This window comes from Podarcis pityusensis, assembly GCF_964106645.2.
Source record: "Podarcis pityusensis genome assembly, chromosome: 9".
NCBI classification, from domain to species: domain Eukaryota; kingdom Metazoa; phylum Chordata; class Lepidosauria; order Squamata; family Lacertidae; genus Podarcis; species Podarcis pityusensis.
Window position 1 is genome coordinate 40,030,591 of NC_138034.1, and position 24,487 is coordinate 40,055,077.

Genomic DNA, 24,487 nt, shown 5'->3' on the forward strand with positions numbered 1-24,487 from the left:
GCACTGACCCAGAATTGTGTTTCCTTCTGGAGAATTAGGCACAGCAGAGACTGCCGTGTTTATATGAAATACGGTTTAATTACACATATTTACAACCTGCACCTAGATGGAGAGAGTTCCCAGCATTCACATCACAAGAGAGTCCTTTGTCGCCCTGCTAAGAGCAACCAGCTCGAATCCACAAGCAGATGAATCAGCCATGCTGCCTGCACCCTGTAGAGATGGCTGCTTCTTCTTCAGCGCCGTGTGGCTGCCTGCCCATTTCCTGCTTCTTCCCAGCACCAGTTGCAGAAACAACTCCTCCTCTTCCGCTTATAACTTCCTCCTCTTCCGCTTATAGCTTCACCCACTGTCACCCAGGCAACTTCCGTTTGCCAAGCCTATTGCAAAGCAACCACTTTTTTTCAAGGCCCACTGTAACCCAGGCAACCCTTGTTTTTCCCAGACTCAATAATCTTCCTTTGATGTGTTCATGACTGGTCATCAGCACCTTTGTACTCCTTAACAGCTTCCCCCCAGGCGATGCCCTGGTCTGGAAAAGAAGCTTAGTCCACAGGAATCTATAGGGAGGCAGGGCACCCAGACACCCAGGGGAATTTGGATACCCACAAATCCATAACAATACTAATGTGAGTTCATATGTGTATGCAGATGTGGAGTTTAAGACAGTAACTAGCATGTGAAATGTATTCCTCCAATTTCCATATATCTTTTGACCATTTTATTCCTCAAAATCTATCTGCATAGGATGAATTCTGTTCTGATAAACTGCTTCAAGCAAGTATTCTCTTCTTTACTGGCAGAACAATATACTCTCTCTGCTGAATATATTATCCCATCCCACACCTTAAAACCCTCCATTACAAAGGAATTGTCTTTCAAAATAAAAAGATATTATTTATCTTATATTTTAAAAAATGTAACTGCTTCATCAAAAGATGAATATAATATTTAAAAACCTTAAAGACATATTAAGAACATAAAACTTAAGGAATGGAGGAGGCAGTTCTAACTAAATATCACACATCTTTTTTGGATCATTATAAATGTACAGAACTAGGCAAATTTCAATTTGCTCAGTGAGTTGTCTACACAAATCCAATCCTCGAGCCAAATAAAGAGCATTGGCAATGGAATTACTCCTGTGGCTTTTGCATATAATGTTATTGATTTATCCATCTAATAATACCTACCACTAGCATCCTAATCTGTAGATCAATTTCCCTTTCCATGGAACCACCCATCTTTAAAACCCCATTATTGTATGTTGTGTGATGGTTAGGTAAAGATATGCATCATAGTAGATTTTTAAAATCTTTCTGGAATTAAGGATTCTTAGTACTGGAACTGTGAATTTAAAACTTAGTACCATTACTGTAAAATTATGTAGTTTCACAAATTTTAGTTCAACATGTAAGTTCATGGATCACTATTTTTGTAAAGGTTATGTTTACTCTCTGTGTATCCACTATTAGCAAACCCTGGAATATTAATATTTCTTTTGCTCATTGTCTAAAGACACACTTTACATGAATTAAATCTGCAGGATAAAAGAGTTTTCTTCAGTTTTGAATTCCAGACCTTCAAATGGCATGAAAAGAGGCTGCTTGAGAAAACAATTTAACATACAGTACCTAGTACTTCTATTCAGATTCTTTTTACTTTAAATTGATTTTTCCTCTAAGTAACCATAAACCAGCTCTGAGCACTTTTTCACTGCCAACAGCACAATCCTAACCATGACTACTCAGAACTATGTCCCAGTGAGGAACGCGGGTGGCACTGTAGTCTAAAGCACTGATCCTCTTGGGCTTGCCAGTCGGAAGGTCGGCAATTTGAATCTGTGCAACGGTGGTGAGATCCCGTTGCTCTGTCCCAGCTTCTGCCAACCTAGCAGTTTGAAAGCACACCAGTGCAAGTAGAAAAATAGGTACTGCTGTGGTAGGAAGGTAAATGGCATTTCTGTGCACTCTGGCTTCCGTCACTGTGTTCCGTTGTGCCAGAAGCAGTTTAGTCATGTTGGCCACATGACCCAGATAGCTGTCTGTAGACAAACACCAGCTCCCTCAGCCTGAAAAGCGAGATGAGCGCTGCACCCCATAGTCACCTTTGACAGGACTTAAGCGTCCAGGGGTCCTTTACCTTTTTTACCTTATGTCTCAGTGAATGAAATTGGGCTTACTCTCTGGTAGGGACCATTTGCCAGTAAGTACTTGATTTATCTTTATACATGGCACAGCTAACACCAAGCCTTAAATATGTTTAGAGGAGCTTACGCTCTGGTAAATATGTTTTAGGACAACAGGGGATGGCCTTCCAGCTGTTGATGGACTCCAACTCCCATCAGACACAGCTGGCACTGTCAATGGTTAGAGATGGAGACAGATGTAGTCCAACATCTTCAGGAGGACCACAGGTTACCCCATCCTTTCTATAGAAAGACTAAATAAAATAAAAGTTTTGGCTTTTTAGCCACTAATGACAAGAAACATGATGCTAACCCATATTAATGAAAAGCAAGACTGGAGATTCCTTTAGTGATTTCTTTATAGAAAGTCTGTTTGATCTTCATTGGCACCCACTGTCTCCATCACGTTTCTCAAACAGAGTTAAACAAAAGAAACACATGACACAGAGACAATTCCGATCATGGTTCTATAGAAACTATGTCTATCTTAGAAAGAAGAGACAGATTACTTTAGTAGGTAGGGTGTTGTTTATACAAATGTAAACAGGCTGTCTTGGTAATCAGTCAAAAGAAAACCAGCATGTTTAGTCAGGGGGGGAGTGTTTTATTGAAATCTCTATCTTCATAACTTTTAAGGAAATAATAGGAGATTAAACATTGTTATATAGGGGTTTGTAAAGTTAGCATGCTCCTAGGGCAGGCATCCCCAAACTCAGCCCTCCAGATGTTTTGGGACTACAACTCCCATCATCCCTAGCTAACAGGACTAGTGGTCAGGGATGATGGGAATTATAGTCCCAAAACATCTGGAGGGCTGAGTTTGGGGGTGCCTGTTCTAGGGATATGTAGCGGAGTGAGGTGAGACAGAAATGTCAGAGAGGGGGAAAACATGTTGAGGAAAGAGTTGGGACAAATGCTTGGTTCTTCAGTGGCCATTTAAGAGGCCAGTGAGAAACCTAGAACCTTGGCATACACACAACTGTGCAAAAAGGAGAAGGCTGCAGTCAATGCTGTTTTCCTAAACCTGCCCATGTGGGCACAGAGCAACAGCTCTCCATGTCAGTCAAAACACCAGCCTTTTGCAGCTACAAAACACATTCTGAAATTTGCAAGGGAGAAAGATTGCTTGGGAACTAGACTGATATGATAAACTGAAAGATACCCATGATTGTAATATCATATTAACATTATTTCTAGACAAGAAAGGAAGTTATATGTTAAAAGATTTCTAGAGTTCTTTTATGAAATAAAAACAGACAGCTCATACCACACAACCTATGATTCTTTCACATGGGCAGCTGAATCTGAAGCATATTTACTCAAAAGAAAATCCTGTGGAGCTCAGTGAGACTTACTTTCTCATATGTGTCACCACCAGCGTAAGGCCTGCCAGGGCGCTGCTGCTGCTAACCTCACAGGCTTGCCTCACTCCCAATGGCAGGAGTGCCAGGCTGCTGGCAGGCCCGCTGAGCCACCAACGTTGATGTACTTCTGGAAGCTGGTGCCAGAAGTTTGCTTCTTGAATAGGGCTGGGCAATATATCAATATATCGCCCCAAACCAGTTTGAAGTTCATATTGTGATAATTGTTTCATAATATTTGAGCTGGGCAGTGGCAGAAGTGGCGGTGGCCTGCCAGGCCTTGCCACAGCGGTGGGAGGAGGTGGCAGAAAGCAGCGGCAGAAGCAGCAGCCTGGAAGGCCTCACTTCTGTGCCAGGAAGTGGCAGCGGCAAAAGCGTTGGCGGTCTGCCAGTCCTCATCACAGCAGTAGGGGGCAGTGGCATAAACAGGTGCGGCCTGGCAGGCCAACGCCACTTCTGTCCATACCTCCTGCCACCTCAGCGAAGCCTCCCAGGCCCAGTGGCGTAGCGTGGGGGGTGCAGGGGGGGCCGGGCGCAACATCTGGGGGTTAGGGTTAGGGGGCGCAAATCCACGGGTTAGGGGGCGCAAATTACTTGCCTTGCCCCGGATGCTGACAACCCACGTTACGCCACTGCCCAGGCCTGGCAGACCATTGCTTCTGCCACTGCCTCCCACCACAGCAGCAAGACCTGCCAAGCCACTTCCACTTCTGCCACCTCCTGCAGCCACTGCCAGGCTGACTCCGCCTCTGCCACCACCTCCCGTTGTGCCTAACACACAATCTCTTTGTGAAATCCTGCATGTGCTCCAAATTCAGCCCTGCACACCATGTGTGAAAGGCGTCATCTAGCTGCAGGCCGAAGTTGCCTGTTTACCAAGAAAATGTAACCGGCAGTACCTTCCAGCACCTGGGTTGGGATACTGAAAAAAGTAATCCAACAAGATTTTTCACTCACACGCCCATAACAGACTGGCAGCTATTTCGACTCTTGCAGCGACCGACAAAATAGCAAAGGGTGAACTGTGAATAATAGTTGTTGTTGTTGTTGTTGTTGTTTTATACCCTGCCCATCTGGCTGGGTTTCCCCAGCCACTCTCCATGAAAAAGTCTCCATGAATCGAAAGTGGAGACGAAAGATGCACTTTCCCCCGTTTATTTGTTTGTTTTGTAGCGCAAGGAAATCTTTCAATTAAAGCCAGTTTTTCAAATGAATGAATGAAAGAGCAGCGAAGGGAGCCATCGCAAGACGTCAGCCGGCCACTATAGCAGGAAGCCGGATCCTTCCTCTTCCCCCAAGCCAGGCCGAGGGCGCGAGGGCGCGCCTGGGAGGCGGGGGCGGAACACTTTCCCTGGCGCCGCCCCGTTGCCATGGTGACGGCTAGGCGTCTTTCCCTGCCCGAGTCCGTAAGGCCTTACAAGTAAGCTGTGCAGAGGTGGGGGTAGACCCGGTCTTCACTTTCCCTTCCCGGGAGGGGGTGGGGTTGAACGCCGTTATTCATGCTGGGAGGCAGGCGGGGGGAGGGAGAGAGAGATATGGAAAGAAAAAGAAAAGGAAAAGCAACAGGTTGCGCTGGTGGTGGAGAGGGCGCCGTCTCCACTCGCCCCCAGCCTTTGTATAGCCTGGCTCTAGCTGCAGGTGCTGTGCCCTCCCTCTCGCATCCAGCGGAGGGCAGGGAGAGGGGCTGTCCTCTCTGCGTGTGCCCGGCTACTGGGTGCTTCTTTCACACGTGCATAGAACTGGGCTGAACGCGCCCGCGCAGAGAGGCGCCTCGCCCTTTCCCCACCTGTGTGGGGCTTTTTCTTGGGGGGGGGGGGAGTTGCGCGCTTTTGTGTCTGGATCCTATAGTGTAGAGTCAGCCCACGTTTCTCCTTTCTCCTTCAGTTCCGGGTTGAGGCGAGTGGGCCGAAGTTGGAGGTGATGGGCAAAGGGGAATAGTGGGGAAGATGGCGAGGGGGGGGGGGGCGACGAAAATCCGAGATCAATGGGGTCTCCCCCCCCCCCCCGTATTGCAGGCTGTGTGTGCAGAGACTCTGCTGTGCCGTCCGGTGTCCAAATGAATCGCTCCTGATCCCTGATAACGATTAGTTGCATCCTTGGGATTTGGGAACCAGCGCAAAGCTGGAAAGCAAAAGGTGCTTTCAGACGCTCCAGAGCTTAAACTGCTGGCGCGCGGAAGCGCAGCGAGAATATATATATATAAATGTAATCGGGCACATTTTAGCTCCGGAAGAATCATTTTGCAGTTGTCAGTCATGCATCACTTTAATAGGTGTTGACCCTCTAAAATGTACAACACAGCAGCGCAAGATCTCGGACGCCCTGCGAGAAACCTTTGGTGGGGAGGACGCAGTGGAAACGCAGTTTCTCTCGCTAACTGAACAGCAAGACCCTCGTCAGATTCGTGTAGCTGTCCAGTCTTTTTAAAAGCAAGCGAATGCAATATTTCAGAACTCCCTCCAAGGCTGCATTTCTGTATTCATCATGCTGGTTAGAGGTGGAGTGGTTGTTTTGCTGCCACAGTAGTCTGAAGCGATTTGAAATGTGGTTCATTAAAAAGGATTTGCCTTAAGTAAGTCAATAGGCAGGGAAACTTCTAATTCAATATTTATTTAAGGGCCAAAATAAGCGTACAAGCCCACAGCCAACAGTTAAACTGACTTATGCAAACTGAAATCAATATGCTTGAGCATGCCTAGCTCTGTGATGGATTTAGGCATAATTATAAGTTACTTCCATATTTTAAGTTAGGATATACTAATGTTACACAAAGACTGGGTGGGGATGTACTTTTGTGGGAGGATATAGATAGTATTTAAGGTTTTACTGAATAGCAGCAAAGGGAAATTATAAATGTCAATAAGAGATTTTAGGAACACAGTCTTGTCAACCCTTTGCCAATCACGAAAAGGCTTGTCTTGAACCTTTCCAAGTGTAGGGAACAGAAAGGATCCCAGGCAATCAAAATCATCACAGAAAGCAAGAACTGTCCCTTTGAAACTGCTTCTTTTGGGTGGCATGCCCTGCACTTTAGCACTAATCCTTTCAAGAGCAATAGTGTAATATCTCTAGCTGATTAAGAACACTGTGAAATTGCTTTTGATGTAGGAATTCCTCTCTAATTAGGCCAGTTTGGACAATTCACCCCCAAACCTCTCAAAGAAGGGTTTTTTAAAATGGCTAGTCCTTTGTTAAAATGACATTCTGTTGCTAACTTTACAGTTCTAGAGGGATTCTCCCTGCTTCAGAATGTAACATTATGGCAAGATATGTGTATGTAGATCCTCAGCTTTTTACACAATAACTTTAAGTAGATACAGTTTGTTACTTGGTGAGGTGTAGGTTTTCTGCATTTCATAGTGAACTCTTGGACTATTTTTCTTTCAAGATGATTGTATTAACATTTCCCTGCACGTATTTTTTGCTTGCTGTTACACACTATCCCCGTCCCATCTATTATATAAGCCACTGCTTGTAGCTATTCTAGAACTGGATTGGGGTAGTGCAATTATAGCTCAAGCATCAGTTTTTGTGAGTTTGCTGCAGGTGCATTTGAAAAGGCCTTCAGCAACAGACGGGGCCAAACTAGATGTTATGCTAACACAGTTACAATCCTAGCCCCACATTTGCCAAGATAGCAGGGCTGGGAGAGGGTTGGCAGCGGGGTGGGGTGTTTATCTTCTCCCATACCCATTTATAATCCACTGCAAATACCCTCATAGACTTTTTCCTTCCCCTTGTTGGGGGTGGCTAACTTTGTTGCAGAGCTAGTGTGGGGACAAAAAGCTGGCTGAAGGCACAGAAGAATGATTTGGTGATTAAATTAGGACTTTGGCTAATTAAACAATCTATGTCTTTTTAAACTCTGTGTGCGTGTGTGTGTGTGTGTTGCTGTGCTCTGTATTTTTGTATTTTTATATTGTAAACTGCCTTGGATGAAGGACAGCACTGAAATTTAATCAATCAATCAATAGCCATTCTGTCCTGCTAATCCCTGCAACTCTTCTGTTGGAATTAAGATGGAAAATGTGCTTCTTTTGTAACAATTTGGGTGACAAAAGCAACACTGTATGTGGTAATGTGTATTGGCTACCCACAAGAAGGAAGTTCGCCAGCTTTTTTTTTTTTTTTGGATAAGATATGTTTCATTGTCTTGTAGGAAGATTTATTTATTGAGACTGTGAATAGATAAGATGGTTATTTTTCAGGAATATATAAATCAGGCGGTTATTTTTCAGAAATAATTTTAACATTCTGACCATTTGGCAGTTCTTTCCGGAATTTGCCACTCATTTTAAAATTAGCATAGTTTATGGAAGTTGGGTGACTCGATCCAAATGCAGCAGAAACAGTTGTCCGGGTTTGCAGCATACACCAAAAAAGCTTTAACCAATTTATTACATCACAAGCATTTAGGAAATGTGCACATGATTATGCTGCAAATGTTATTACACATCTAATCAGTAGTCAGTCCCATTGAAATCAGTGGGTTTACTCACATGTCACCTGTGTACAGGATTAGAGTCTTACGGTATCTGTCTATCTACTTATCTGTCTAAACTAGTTCCCAAGAACTGTCACACTATTCATGTGACCAAGAAACAACCCAGATGCAATTTGATTCACAAATGCTAGGGGCAGAAGAGGTTTGAGTAGTTTAGCTCCTGGTCCTGTGGTGTACTCCTTTACTTTTCCTGACATACTGAATATTCAATTCCCATCCAATCCTGTGGGGTCAGATAAAGTGCTGCACTTGAGTGTGCTTCTAGTGAGGGCAAACCTGCTCTTAGCTCTCAATGACAGCGATTGTGGCAGGGAGTGTAGCGTATGCACAGAATATGCAAAGACACATTGCAGTCCCCTGGTAGCCTTGCAGTGTATAATCCCCACCCCTGTGGTGCCTACCAGGAGGGACACTTTGCCAACGCTTAACAATTTATCAATTTCTTTGTCCGATATGTGTTTAAAGTGCATTTCTTTCTTTTTTAGGTATCCTAAAAGAACAAGCACAGTACTGCCCATCATTAAGCTGTAAGAGTTTATCATCTTTGGTTTATTATTCATACAGTTTGAATAATCTCTGTTCTGATTTCTGAGATGTTTATGACACTCAAGTAGCAACTCTTGGCATGGGCGTAGCCAGGGGGGCAAGGAGGGGCAGCTACCCACCCAATCAATAAAAATCAATAAAAATACATAGTTTACTGAGGTTCTCTCTCTCCCCCCCCAACAAAAATCCTGGCTATGCCCATGGCTCTTGGTTATGTGGCAGACTGCTCATATGCAGTCGCTTATTAGGTGGATGGGGAAGCGTTCATAAGTCATGGCAAACTTCCGGTTTTGACATTCGCAGTGCCATGAGTAGAAAAACATGGTGAGCTGATAGACACAAATGTTTCAGTATATGTTGCCATATGGAGTGTATTAAAGTGAACACCGTGTGGTAACTACCCCATAGCCTTGCTTCTGATGTCATTGATGAAAATACACGAACCACTGATACATCTAAAGATGGCATTGTGTACTTGTTGGTCATAGTATTCACAGACTCACTAATGTGTAGAAATAAATTGCTGTTATTTTTATTTTGCAGTAAAATGGTGGTATTCTGGGTAATACTTCCTCATATTACAACTTTGTGTATTTTATATGTTTTTTTCTTTAAGAAGATGTATACATCTTTTGATTATAATAAAATCTCTAAGTGGTTTACAAGAAATATTAAAATTATCAGTAAAAATTAACAGTAAAACAGATGAAAAGCTGTCAACATCTATTATTCAGTTTGTTTTGTAAGCTGCCTTTGTAAGCCTGAATGGCAGCATATAAATCTCTTAAATAAGTAAATGAGATCTTATTTGGCTTCATTAAGCACTGTTCGACTTTTCAGTGACAATGTACTGTCACTCTTCTTCACCTGCTGCTGGCCTGTCAATCTGCATTTTAAGCTGAACCTGAATACATCCCCTAAGAAGTTTTTTATTTACTTTGTTTGCACATTCTCATGGCAATTATCCTGTCAAATGGTGTTTTCCCTAAGAGAAAGACCTGATTTATATACATTATTCTGTGTCTTGATTAGTAATGGGCAAGCTTTCTTTCACGTACTTTGGAATGGGCTCAATTCAGACCAGCCCATTTACGTTTTAGGTCTAATCACACACTTGGTGATATAACTAGGAACACAAATGAGGCAATAATGATTGCCATTCCCTGCTGCCTCTTTCACTTTTTCCAAATCTTTCTGGGTGGTAGCATGCAATTAGAGGTGGTTTTAGGGCAGTGCAACTGGTTCCGCCACACTGGGCACCAAACCTAGACAGCCACAGGGCATCGCAACTATGATGTAGTGAATTAAGCAGAATGGAAGGCGAGAGGTGGGAGAGCAAATTTTAGCTTCGCACAGGTCACCACTGACATTTGGAAGACCAAAGTCCGTTCCTGATGCAGTTGTTTCTTCTGCTTCTGCTGCCTTGATTAAATCCTGGAACACTCCAGCAATCACATCACGCTTGCCAGAAACTCTGGGATTATAGTGAAACCTGCAATTTTCCAGGAATCTTGAGACACACAGTGCTGTTACATGGCCTAACAAAGTCCCTTTTAATCACTGAGCCCAGATAGGTTTCAGCAAAACAAGGGAAGTGAGTGGCTTTGGTTGTGGGAAGGGCTGGTGTTGGGGCAAAATTGGGTTAATTATGAACTGAACCCAGTCTCTAGGTATGTTTGTCCTTCATTTGTAATTTATTCAGAAGGTCCAAATGGAAGAAGTTCGCATTCAAAAGACTGTGCAGTTCTGAACTGGGGATTATCATTAGTCTTGATCTAACAACAGCAGAGGCTCTGTTACTTATTTTTACTTTTTAACTACTATCAGCTATTCCGTACTTGTAAAGCAAACTAAATTTCCTTGGAATAACATATCTCTAACAACTGGAGAACCTTCTCTCCATTTTTACAATGCTGTGTTTCTGACTCCATTAAAAGTTTGTGCCTTCAGGCCTGCCAGCAGGGCTTACAATATCTACATTAAACCAAATTTAAGAGTAAGGGTGCTCCTGCTGCTAACATTCTCAGATCATAGACTTGCAAAATGAAGGAACTGGCAGCTGTAACTTTAATGGTGGGAAGTGTAAGCTGAGTATGTGGGGAAAAGAACACAGTGCTCTATGTGACAAAAAAGTCCTATTAGCATTTATGAACTTCAAAATGACAAGCTAGACTGCTCTGTCTAATGGCTTTTTGTTGTTGTTCTGCTTAAAAGAAATAAAGCTTGTGCTCATATAAGACTAATTGTGGTATTAAGTTACTATCATTATGTTGTCATTATAACATGTTAGTGTTCCATAAGCAATGTTCTTATAGCTACTGAAATGTAAGGCTGTTAAAATAAGCACTTGTTGGGTCATTATTTAAAACTGGGGTTTCATTCTAATATACAGGAGGAGGAAATTTGTTGCAAATGTTCAGTTAAAAGAAACAAAACAGTGAAACTGAATGTTATAGTTAAATGCTGGGAAATGCTAACTTGAGATACTTGTAGGCAACTTGTACTATCACTGTTACAAAAATAGCTATGTTTTTGTTTTCCCTGTTCAACATGAGGTCTAGCAGTATGATCACAATATTCTATGTATTAATTTCCCACCTGCTCCATTATAAAACATAGATTTGTCTCATGCCTACATGATGATAAGAGATCCGTTCTATTGCAAGCACTGTTTCTGGGCCAGTGAATAGAACCAAATCTAATATTTCAGTCTACAAATACTTAGAATGTTCTTGAAATCTCTGTTTTTATAAAATAAAATAAAAACTTCTCTGTGCTTTCATTGTTACTTTTATTCGCTCCCACTATTCTTGGAAGTTTTGCATCCCTAGTTAAAATATGGTTTTGGGATAACACCTTTTCATTGCTGCTCTTGTTGATTTCAAATTGGTGTGTGCTATGAGGGGTCTCTGTTTATTATGATGGGTATCTAATGAGTCAATTTCACAGTGACTAAAAGCTCTGCTGATATCTCAGTGCTGCGGAACCTTTGAACGACTAGTATAGTTTACACCGAACAACACACCTGTAATGAATGCCTAAGAAAAGTGAAAACTATGTGACATGAATTTCTGACAATATTCTGTATTCATTTATTTAGTTCAAGATGAATATATTCCTTCCTGTGCCAGTGCGAACCCCCAAAGCGCATCCAAGTAAGGAAGAGATGAGATGCCCATCACCAGAACTTGCAAGGTGTGTGTTTCTTGTATTTGTTTGTTTATTATTTCTCAGTTGAGTGTACCACTCTTTAAAGCTAAAGTACTAAAGGAGCACATTGAGATACAGGCCAGCTATGAAGAAGAGTCAGACCTGTGCACTAATTGATTCTGAGAGGGACTGTATGCAGTCAACTAATGTGTAATTAGAGTGTTTTAAAACTTGACGTCTCCCTCCCCTTTCTGCTGATGACCAAGTCACAATAAACTGTGTGCTTTGTGATAGAAGTACAAAATAGTGGAGCTGAAATTAAAATGGAGAGGCATTTTTAATATTTGTGGATTCTCAATAGTAGCTGTTTTTGTAAGAAAATGGGCAGGTGGTCTAGGTATAAAAAAGAGCCTGTTGGGGGGGATAGGTGAAGGCACAGGGGCCTGGAGGAGAGAGGAAATCACCCAAACCAGTCTTCCTCTGCTTTAGGTTGACAGATGCCATCCATCAGCAGAGGGGACAGCACTGGATACCACCCACAGTCTCTAAAGTTTCTTACCAATTCACTATATTTCCCCCCTCAGGAAGCTACATTTGAAATTTTTTTCGAAATTGAAAGCATTATTTGACTTAGTTCCCTGAGTTTGATGTAATGAATGCATTAGGTCTCAGTTGTGCTCAAATGTTACATCTTATCAAAATGTTACTAGGATTTTGTGAACTGCCATCAGTTGGCTTTATCTGAAGCAGTTCGTTACTGGGCTGTGCCCTGACTTTTTCACATAGGTTAGATAGAACTCTGCTAATATTTCAAAACATTTGTGATTAAACCTGATTTTCAAAAAATAACAGAAATCCTTCTCAAAAGGAAATTCTGTTGAATTTAGTGAGGATTACTCTCTGGTACATAGGGATTAAGATTTCAGTCTAAATGTATCTTGCCCAACTCAAATAATGCTCATTGTGGTCATTGCAGTTGAGAGAGAAGATGCACATTTACTTCCCAATCATTGCAAAACATGGACTCCAATAAGGTTTATTATTTATGTACTAAAAGTGAAAGTCATAAATAAAAGGAGCCTTTTGCTAAAGCCAAGTGTACTTTTCTACAAAATAAAGGTTTGAATTAGCTGCAGACCCAAAAGGTAAAGTGATACTTGTACATGTTGATAGTATGTGTTTGATAAAATACTTTGTCAATATTTTAATATTTATCTGTCTTTGCTTGGCAAAGGTTAATACATAATACATGTAGCAGATTTTGATGTTAAATCACCTCACTGTTCTTTAATTTTTTTTATTTAAATTTAGGATGCATTTGATCAAAGGCAAAGATGCCATAGATCGTTATTTGGCCAAGCATATCAAAGGATTGTCAAAACAAGAGGCTGCTGCGTAAGTAAGGTCTTTCTGAGGCATTTTTATACTGAAAGTTTATTGTTTTCTTTCTTTCTAGTCTTATTCATTGAAATCTAAAGTTCCTCAGGCAATTTTCTGAGGAACATGGCATTTAAAAATTAAAACTGATATTAAATAATTATGTTTCACTGCTACTTATCTTGCATATATCAAAGCTTTCAGTTCAATGTTTGTGTTAATTCACTGATTTACCAAAGTAGATTTGCAGCATTTAATTGTTTGTCAGTAATTAAAACGTATTTTTCTTCCTTGGTTTTTGTAAAGCCTCTCACTTAGGGCTGAAATTTTACTTTCTGAAATATACTATTGTGATTTGCAGTACTTAACTCTATAATGTTCCCTGGTTCTCTAAAACCCACTGTCCAAAGTCAGCCTGGGGAAAAGTGCAATTTCCCACACAGTTTACACAGCACAATCACTGCTGTTTCTACATAGTGTTTAAAAATAGTTGTATGCATAGCAGCATTTTGATATAGGTCATTATCCCAACTTTTGCCCTTGTTTTGTCTGTGACCCTGAAATTAACATTGTAATTCAGGAATTGCTACCTTAGGGTTCAGTATTGTAGTTGCAGGCAGCATTTGCCTTTGACTTGCAAAAGAGCATTTTATTGGAGTCTAAATGTGATTCTTTTTTCAAGGGTAGATACCTGGAGGAGTTACTGTCTGATCGTCTCCATTCTCCCCCTCCTGAATATTCCTTATTACATGTAACAGTACCCTTCATTCTTATTGTGCAAGCTCATTCACTATCAGTATCCAATCACTAGTTTTCTCATTAAAGCAAGACAGGTGAAAAAAGACTAACATTTGAAAGTGAGAGAACTATTTAAAAATACTTGCTAGGGGCAGCCCATCATATGACTTCATGCTGAAGGTCCATTCAATTTTTGATTCCTTGCTGCTGGGATCTGTTTAGGATTTCTGTGAAATCCAGTGTAAGAACCTGAATTCATGCGTCTGTGATTTTTGCAGACGCCAGCTTCCATGAGTCCATCTGTAAGTGTGGCACTCTGGCCCCTTTTCTCTCTCCTGTCCCTTTTTCTGGTGAGGAAACCTCTGAATCACTGCCACATTATTCACTTTGGTCATGCTTCAGATTGGAGGACACAGGACAGAGAATCTCCGTAATTTGGAAAAATAATTTCCTTATAACATGTGTTGATAAATCACTAAAGCTGCAATTGCACTGCAAAGGGTACCAAAGTGCAAGAGTAAATTCTGGACTGCACAGTAACATTATTCCTTTCCCTTTATATTATTATGTGCTATTGAACATTCAAAAATGAGATTGTTTCAAAACAATTAACAGCAGGCACTGTTAAAATATTACTTTTGGAGAAAAGAGTTGAAGTATGACATTAGAGATTACTCTTTGGAAAACACACCCAAAGTCTCCTTGTGCACAGTTGTGCTGTTCATTTAAATCTAACCAAAATAAAGATCAAATGTAGAATATTAAAGTAGATTAAGAAGTGCTGATAAATTATCCTAAAAGCAACAGTCCAGAGCATTGTCCCTCTAGTTGCAATAAAGGAAAGAAATCGTATTTCCCACCACAAATACCATTGGTGCTCACTCTGTTTAGCTTTAGATGCCTATTAAAAACCCTTACTGACATTGTGAAAACTTTAAATATTTCACAATTAACAAAATGCAGTACAGGTATAGGAAAATAAATTAAATTGGTATCTGAGTATGACAGACAGAGATAGGAGCCCATAATGAAATAAAATGTAATTTCAGGGATACTAAATTATGCCAACTGTGTCCTTAAGGTTTGGTACAGTTGAGAAATACCTGCTGAAGGTGCCTTTGTTTTAGTGTTCCTTATATCTTCAGTAGAAGTAGAAGAGTGAAAGACTGCTTATACTCAAAAAACTACAATTCCACATTTGGGTAGGAAAGTTAAGTCAGCTTTCTTATAAAAGGCACATAGTACAGTATGATGAGTACATTAGAGCAGCTTCCTAATGTAGTGTTATGAAATCAAGCATTTTAAAAAAAATAGGGTTCTATCCAACCGAGCTGCTCACTGATGTTCAAACTTCTGTCAGCAGAATGAGAGAAACCATTTTCAGTGATTTCCCCTTCCCACTCTGCATCCCCACATGCCCTCCCTAAATCTGCTGCAGAGGAGAAAACTCAAAGTGAGTGAGATAGGGGGTAGGATGGTCGCTATGGATTGCCAAGGCACAGTTCACATATTACCTAGATACATGGATTCTGCATTCTATCAGGCAAGAGAGAAATCCTCTCAGGGTTATGACTCTTCTGCCTAGGACTTAAGCATTAGATGCTTATTCAAGTTGGCTCAGCTCAACTCACCAAATATAACTCCCTGACTTGAAATAATCAATTTGCATCACTTCTGTTCTGCCTCTCCTACTGCACCTAGCCCACTCAACCCCTTGCTTACCCCATTACTTCTCTCCACCTTCCATTACCTGCACATCTTACCAGTGTGTCTGTACAGGTGTATCATGTTAGGGATGGCAGAAGGTAGATCTGTGTTTGGGGTGATCTTCCAGTAGTTCAGCAAGGGTTTCTGACTGTCAGCTGGCTAACAATAGCAGCAACTAACATTGTCCGCTCCCCCTAAAAAATAATCGGTGGCTGAAAAAGGACACCAGGGGAAACCTGAAATGGATTTAACTTGTTTGCTTGGCTGAGTAAGTACTCAAAAGCCCCCTTTTTTAATATATCCAACTGAGTTCTAGTTCTTTTGCACCTGGTTACGATTGCTAGACATCAGAGTTCTAGGAAAGAAAAGTAAATACCTAAACACTGATATTTGGCCTGTCCCATACTTTTGGGGATGGGGTATTGTCATTACAATCCTAAACACACAAGGGAATACTTACAACTGAATGCACTGAAACTTTCTATTGAGTAAACATTCACAGGATTGTACTGTGTCTCACCTTCTTTAATATCTGTGCCAGACAACTTTTAAAGCATTTATGAAAAGATAATTTAAAAGCCCTGAAGATCCCAAAATTGAGCTATGCATAATCAGTTTCAACTCATCTTTGTCACCACCCTTATTTGTATATATGAAGCCTTAGAAATTAAGAACCTTTCTGTGTAAAGCAGTTGCTGGAAGATCTAATATAACTTTTTCTTGCTATACTTTTGAATCTTGCTGCTTGAGAAAGACTAGCTTATTAGCATTTTATTTGAGTTGATAGAGTATTTTTTCCTAATGAAAAAAAATAATATTTGAAGATCGCTTTCAAATCTCCTCTCGTTCTCCTCTTTACCAGACTAAACATACCTAATTTCCACAACCATTCCTCATAAGACTTGGTCATCTTGGTCACCCTCTCATTCCAGCTTGTCAATATCCTTCTTAAATTGTGGTGCCCAGAACTGGGCACAGTACTCTAGGTATGGTCTGACCAAAGCAAAATAGAGCAGTACTATAACTGCCCTTGATCAGGACACTAGACTTTGGTAAATGCAGCCTAGAAAACCCTAGCCTTTCTAGGCTGCATCACATTGTTGCCTCATGTTAAGCTTGTGGTCTACTAAAACCCCTAGATCCTTTTCACATGTACTAATGGCAAGCACATCTTAAAAAGCAGAGGCATCATCTTGCCAACAAAGGTCCATATAGTTAAAGCTATGGTTTTCCCAGTAGTGATGTATGGAAGTGAGAGCTGGACCATAAAGAAGGCTGATCGCCGAAGAATAGATGCTTTTGAATTGTGGTGCTGGAAGAGACTCTTGAGAGTCCCATGGACTGCAAGAAGATCAAACGTATCCATTCTGAAGGAAGTCAGTCCTGAGTGCTCACTGGAAGGACAGATCGTGAAGCTGAGGCTCCAATACTTTGGCCACCTCATGAGAAGAGAAGACTCCCTGGAAAAGACTCTGATGTTGGGAAAGATGGAGGGCACAAGGAGAAGGGGACGACAGAGGACGAGATGGTTGGACAGTGTTCTTGAAGCTACCAGCATGAGTTTGACCAAACTGCGGGAGGCAGTGGAAGACAGGAGTGCCTGGCGTGCTCTGGTCCATGGGGTCACGAAGAGTCGGACGCGACTAAACGACTAAACAACAACAACAATGGCAAGCAAGGTGCTCCTATCTTATATTTGTGCAGCTGGTTCTTCCTGCCTAAGTGCAGAACCTTACATTTGTCCCTCTTAGTTTGTTAGTTTGGCCCAGTTCGCCAATCTTTTCAGGTCCTCTTGAATCCTGATTCTGTCTTCAGCGGCATTGGCTACCCCTCCCACTTTGGTGTCATCTGAAAACCTGATGAGCATCCCTTCAATAGCTTCATCCATGCCATTTTTAAAGATGTTGAACAACAACAAGCCCAGGACAGAACCCTACACCACTACTTGCCACTTTCCCCCAGGATGACGAAGAACCATTAGTGAGCACTCTTTGGGTTTGGTCAGTCAGCTACAAACCCACCTAACAATTATCTCATCCTGTTCACATTTTACCAGCTTCTCTACAAAAATAACATAGGCGACTATGTCAAACGCCTTACTAAAATCAAGATACAGTAGGTCCACAGCATTCTCCTGAGCCACCAAGCTCGTAACTGAGCATGTTTGGTTCTCATTCAACTGTATTGGGATTTCTCTCTCTATATAAAAAAAGTACTTATGCAAACATACTTATCCTAACCCTGCTGATGCTTCCTTCTTGTGGAAGTTTGGTGGGGGTTCCATTTTGGCTACATAAGGCTCCACAGTTGGATAATGTATTCACTATCAGTATATAGTGAATTCAAAATTAAAATTTGTTTACTTTCTAAACTCCCCACTGATATGATGCTGTCCAAGAGAAAAAAATAATATATGTTATAGACAGTATTATAAGACACAGATTTGATGTTTTTTAATAACACTGACATTTTTAATTTTGTTTCAATGTGTATTCCTCTTTTGTCTAAATAATTCCTAATAATCTTGCATGTTGTGACCAAAATTTTATGTTTTTATGAAGCAATACTCTCTTAGAATTATATTCTCTTCGAAAGAGAGGAGGGAAGTGAGTCTTTTATTCAAATCAGTGGTCTCTCCACACTTTGATTTGATCTGATATATATGGTGTAACTAGAGAAAGACGAAATAATAGGAATGCAAGGGAAATGAATAGTTTACCGTTCATGAAAAAGCTGCCCTACACATTTGGAAGAGTTTTCTTGGAAAGGTTAAAAAGTTCTAATCAACTTCTGTACATTATGTAGAAGTTCCATTTTCTAAACTCTGCAAAAGAAAGTTTCATATTTAATGGGAAATCATGAATAATTCCATTTATTATCTACTTCCTCCTTTCAAAGACATGATCTGGATAAAAGGCGGGGTGAATAATTTCAAAAAATACAATACATTTTTAATGGGAAGGTGCAAACTACAGATTCTCATGACTATTAGCAAGTGTAGAGGAAACAGAATTTTACTTGCAAAAACTCATCAGATTCTTGCAAAGATAAAATACAAGACATTATTTAATAGAGAAGAACGCTGTGAACTGAAGTTAACTTTGTGTAACTTGTTTTTGCTGAGTTTAGTCCTATTGTTTTCTAAACCTTTCTTTTATCAATAGTTCAACAATATTTAATAGGAAATATAGGGCAAAAGTAAACAACTATGTTTTATTTGTGATGTGCTCAGAGATACTATGAAAATATTCAGAATGTAAAATGATACAAAATGACAAGTGGGAATTTCATTGTCCTAGAATTTATAGTGAAGCTTCTTTCTGAACTCCATCAGGCTCTGTCTCTCTGTCTCTGTCTCTGTCTCTGTCTCTCTCTCTCTCTCTCTCTCTCTCACACACACACACACCCCGCAATTAACGGTGGTACCTCGGGTTAAGTAATTAATTCGTTCCGGAGGTCCATACTTAACCTGAAACTGTTCTTAATCTGAAGCACCACTTTAGCTAATGGGGCCTTCTGCTGCTGCTGTGCCGCCAGAGCGCGATTTCTGTTCTCATCCTGAAGCAAAGTTCTTAACCTGAAGCACTATTTCTGGGTTAGCGGAGTCTGTAACCTGAAGTGTCTGTAACCCGAGGTACCACTGTAATTGTGTGTGTGAGTGTAAGTGTAAGTACACACACACACACACACACACACAGAGAGAGAGAGAGAGAGAGAGAGAGAACACACACTGAAAACCAAACATGAATTGTAACTTTGATGTGCTGCATATGTATTGCCTAACTTCTTTCTTTCAATGTTCCCGTTATGAAGCAGAGGGAGTCTAGTAATGTCCCGGTTTGAAAGGCAATGGTCTTGTTCAGAAGTAATGAACAGCTATAGTTATGAAAATTAGCATGCATAAGCCTTGGGCTTTTATGATCCCCCTCTCCTCCCTCCCTCTATGCATGAAAAGAGTTGTTAAGACAGATCAGTTTGTTGAGTTTGGACTTGATGGGAGAACTATTTTGAGTGTTAAAAAGTGAAAGCTTTCAGTGCATTTTTTCCTTGCATGCTAAGAGGTATGTAAGCCAATGCTGGCACAGGCTTGTTCTGTGAAAAACAATACATGGTTTGTCATTTCATCTGAACTCAGCCAATGAAACAAAGCTGCAAGCAATTAAGGTAATATTCCTGACGTGGTGTTTTTAAATCTTTCAATATGCCTTCGGCCCGGTATGGTTCCCCTTTAGCACATACATAGCCCAACAAGTCAACAATGAGAATCTGCCAACAGCATACAAGACAACAACGAGAATCCACCAACAGCATACAAATCAATCTGGCTAACCTGATCCAAACACACACACACACACACACAAAACAACTCTCACTACAGCCAACCAAAGACAACCAATCACATCCTAGGCCACCCCCAACCTCTCTCACCACCAAGGAAATACAACAAGTGAATAGTAAGAGAACGCACCCAAGTGACTCTGACACAAAACCCCACACATACACTAAGTAGAAGAATTGAAACATAACCACCCAACCCCACACCACTCCCCACTCCCAATCTTTTCTTCCTAACCTAACACTGCATGCAACACTAATGTCTCACAACAAATGAAACTGATCTGTAGACAACACAACTTGAAAAAAGAGACAATGTATTTTTGTAAACTAAGAAAACTTTAATAAAATATATTTTTTAAAAATAAATAATTGAAAGGTCAATTTGGCTTCCTACACCTGAATGTATTTGGAATATACTGCTTGTTGGGACACTTGCTTTTGTTCAAAGGGATGATCCAGTATGAAATGGCTTCCCTAAAATTTATAAGCAAATTCTACTCTTCACCACCTTAAGTGGAACTGTGGGCTTCTTTCACACTTCATGTGTTAAATTAACATAGCTTAACTACAAAGATGTTATTAGCAATGACTGCTGTTCCGAATTGGTCATTGTTCTTGTATATCTTTGGCCTTTTTATAGAAATGTTACAGACTCAGTGTTACACCTTGTTTTATGTTTAACTCCTTCTGTAGGTACTTTGATTTCTCTGTTTGTCATCTAATGATAACACATCATGCAACAGAAATAAGCTCAAGTCCACAAAGATTATGCTACACAAAAATTCAGTCTTTTGGGTGCCACAGGAATCTTTTTGTTTTTCTTTTGTTAAGTTACTTTGCATTAATAAAATATGATACGTTCCTTTATTAAGTGAACATATTTAAACTTCAGAAACATGTATTTCTCACATCAGCAAACAGAAGTAAAAAAGAAGTTGATTTTTGTGGAGAATAGCATTTCCTCCCAGTGTTGATAAATAAATAATACTTTCCCCCAGTATTTCAAATTGAATTGGCTTAATGTTGGAATATTCTAATACAAGCTGTTTCTTATGTTTTAATAGCACAATCCTATCCATGTCTATTCACAAGTAAGACCCATTAAATTCAATTGAGTTTACTCCCAAGTAAGTGGGTATTGGTTTTCAGCCTAATCATCTACTTATCCCAATTCCAAAGGATTCTAGTTGGAATTAAATTTTGTTTGTTACTGCTGGGGCTTTCATGCGCATAATGAAAAACTGACAGATAAACAGGTTTCAAAACAGAAGTTTCAATTTACCTGTGTTAGCAAATGATACATTCACTAATCTGCAGTCATTTCATCTGTGACTTATTTAGGATGGTTACTGTTGATTGGTTCTTCTTTCTCTGCATTACTAAATTGAGATGCATGTATTTACAGATTAAAGACATTTTACTGACATATACATCTTCAAATATATTCCTGACATCCAAATGGTTAATTTAGTACAAACATCATTGTCCTTCTCCTGTAAAGGGGAATTTATAAAAAAATAAACAAATTAAAAGAACAAGGGTAAAGCAATGTAAAAGGATCAGAATATTGTTTTATAGTAAAATATTCAGAATTGCAACAGAAACAGTTGGAATTATGCTATTTATAATTACTTAATTTCTTTTTAATCCAATAATGTACAGCTTTTTTACAATAATATCACTTGAAGTGTGGCTGAACTGCATGTCTACTAAAAGTGGCATAAGATTTATGAGACTGAAACTGGATGCTCATATTCAAAATAATATCTCTCTGTTTAATTGTTCTATTATGAAAATATCCAGCAGTGTTTGGAAGTTAAAACAATGTTATCAGAAGATTGTATATGCTCACTATAAAGCCTTCTAAGTTTGTTGAACAGTCTTTTGTAAAAGAAATTAAGCAATATAAAAAAGTATATTGTAGTGCTTGCAATGGCCCATTGGTTATTGGGTTTTAATTAAATTTGTTTCAGAAATCACAGAAATCACTAAGACCTTGAGGCCACTTAAAGAGATCTCTGCTTGAAGCTTGCAGGTGCCTGTTACAGTTACCTGGGGGCTGCTTAAGGTAGAAGTGCAGGTTGCAGCAACAAGAGCTATATTTTTATGAGAGTTCTGGGGCTAAAAACATATCCAGGTTTCTCCTGGAAATGTAAGCAACCACTGAAGGAAACAACAAGAAGTCATAAGTATTTTATTTCGCTCTTACAAAGAAGGGATCCTCCCTTTTTAACAACTTGATCTCAGTTTCGTCTTCTGTCATTTAGTCACAGTTGTCAGGGTCTCGTAAGATAACTTATTCAGGACCCAAGATGGTTGAGTCGAAAGACCCTACTCAGTAGCTTATTCAGGCAGATGCCTCACAGAGTGCCATTAAAAGCACCTGCTGGAAGAAGGAAAGGTCCACTTTATCAGAAGTTAGAAACTTGCATGCTGGAGCACATGAGTTTTCAAGGGAGAGGCAAATGGCAGAGATCAACTCATCTTCTAGTAGCCTCACTTGTATCCTCTACTGCTAGCTTCCTCCTTCATTTTGGGGGGCCAGCCTTTTGAAGCCACAGGCTCCACCTTCTAGTCCCAAAGTGGCCTGTTTGGTGGAGAACAATATTTGAAATGTGCAGAGCTCTTGCATGGCTTTCTGCCCTTTAGAATAGGGAGGCTCATCAGCTGAAAATTACTCCTTGGCCATGGTTAGGTCTGAGCTCTTCTTTCCATCATCAATTTGGGTAGTTTTGAGGGTCACAATCAGGCAGCATTGCATAATACTCTGGCCTTGTGGTAAGTAATGAAAAAAGGAAAATCTTTGGGTCCCCAGAAATCTTTCTCTGAACCCTTTACTCAAAAGCTAGTCTTTCTGCATAATAATAAATGTTATGCAGAAAACTTTAGCCAGCTAAATAGGGAAGAACAAATATGTAGATGTGCTTCAAATAACAAGCTTCTAGTAGTAGTTTGAAATCATCCCGGGGGGGTCAAAGCATCCCATTAGGCTATAAAAATGATATGAATGTGTATTACAAGATTTGCCTTAAGGTCTCACTGCAGTGTCCTAATTTAGAAATGGTTAAAGAGTTCTTAGGTTATTATTTTGGGAGTATTGATCAATACAGTGTCACATAGTTTCAGCAAACGGTCACGTCATAAGCTTGTGTTCACGTTGAGATCAGTGGGAAAACTCTCATTGATGCTCCGAATGTGAATCACACACAATGCACTTTGTATTTACTTTTGTTCAACAATGCTATATTGTGCTGTGTATCACTTGAATAACCAGATTTAACTGCAATATTGCAAAATTTCCAGCAGATGCCCCCAGAGGCCATTCTACCTATTGAAACGGTGTTTTTAAACACCAATACCTTTGAATTTCATTTCTTCCTAGAACAATATGATGCTGATTAGAATTTTCTAATTGGAACAAACAGCATGGTTATAACAAAATCTTTGCCGTTTCAAAATCAGCTCTGATAAGGAGCATAAGAAATAAGACAGATGTTCAAAACTATGTTTTAGAAGTAAGAATCTCACTTGTAAATACATCATGTCAATAGGTTTCTTTGCATTTGGTGGCTTCCTCCCTGTAAAAGCCAGAATATCCCAAGTATGAATAGATTTTGGGGCTATATATGAGTAATTTCGCTTCTATCTACTTTGATGGTATAGGTATAATACAGGATCATTGTCAGTTGGTTAAATCCTATCAATAAAAACCATGGGGATAATTTATTTGATTAAATTGTCAAATTAGAGACAATACAAGTTTTTTAAAAAATCTCATGTTCTGAGCTACCCATTAATTGGCTGATCAATTGCTCCATCAGGACGTTGGCTTATGCTTTATTACGTATCCTATACAGCCCACTCAGAAAGAAGAGAGAGATCATCCAGAGACGGAACTGGCACTGAGTAATATTTGTCCCCAAAATTCCAAAAAAAAGAAAAAGATAAAACAAAGAGCAGCCTATAGTCCCTTTACTTTTATTCTAAGCATTTTGAACACCTGATCCTTTTTCAGTGTCTGCCTTTCCTTTCTTCAGAATCTTCTTTTAATTCCTTCCAGCCTGGTTTCTCCTCACATCACCCTGTTGAAATTATTCTCACTTCAAGGAAGCTTCTGCCCAGCTGTTTATTATGGACTTGGTACTGATCATGCTTCCATGTTTTTCACACAGTCCACATGATGTCGTCATCCTCAAATTGCATTGCAAATCAGCAACATGGCCGGGTAACATCACGGGCTAAGCAGAAAGCCTTTGTGTACTAATCCATTGCTGAGAATAGATAGTATGTCTGGGAAGGGGGAAGGTAAACAAACAGGCTGTCTTTCTGCAGACAGATTCAATAGGGGTCTTTTGGTGGCATCTGTTTTCATCATGGAAATAGGCATTCTCTACGGAATCACCTCTGCCCCTGAAATATAAAAGTTTCTATTTTGCCAAATGTGACTTATCCTGGTAATATTTGTTCTTATGCATTTTCTGAGACACACCTGTGTGCATACCCACAATATAAAAAGATAGAGCAGGGCAGGAGTAATTGAGGGGAGAAACAAAAAACCCCACACCCAGAATATTTTTC

General features: G+C 40.1%; 1 protein-coding gene across 3 annotated transcripts in view; it reads left to right on the top strand.

The window, feature by feature from the left end:
- The first annotated feature begins 547 nt into the window (after positions 1–547).
- Positions 548–24,487, top strand: part of TTC29 (tetratricopeptide repeat domain 29) — a 112,657-nt gene continuing 88,717 nt past the window's right edge. Inside the window, exons 1-4 of one of the 3 annotated variants that reach the window (XM_081021391.1) lie at positions 548–629; positions 8,539–8,580; positions 11,700–11,794; positions 13,061–13,144. In XM_081021391.1, coding sequence (XP_080877517.1) covers positions 11,706–11,794; positions 13,061–13,144 — 173 coding nt within the window. In that variant the 5' untranslated portion in view covers positions 548–629; positions 8,539–8,580; positions 11,700–11,705. Of the gene's footprint in view, positions 630–4,965; positions 4,985–6,063; positions 6,122–8,538; positions 8,581–11,699; positions 11,795–13,060; positions 13,145–24,487 lie in introns of those variants that run through there. The other 2 variants (XM_081021392.1, XM_081021393.1) reach the window with 2 other exon arrangements.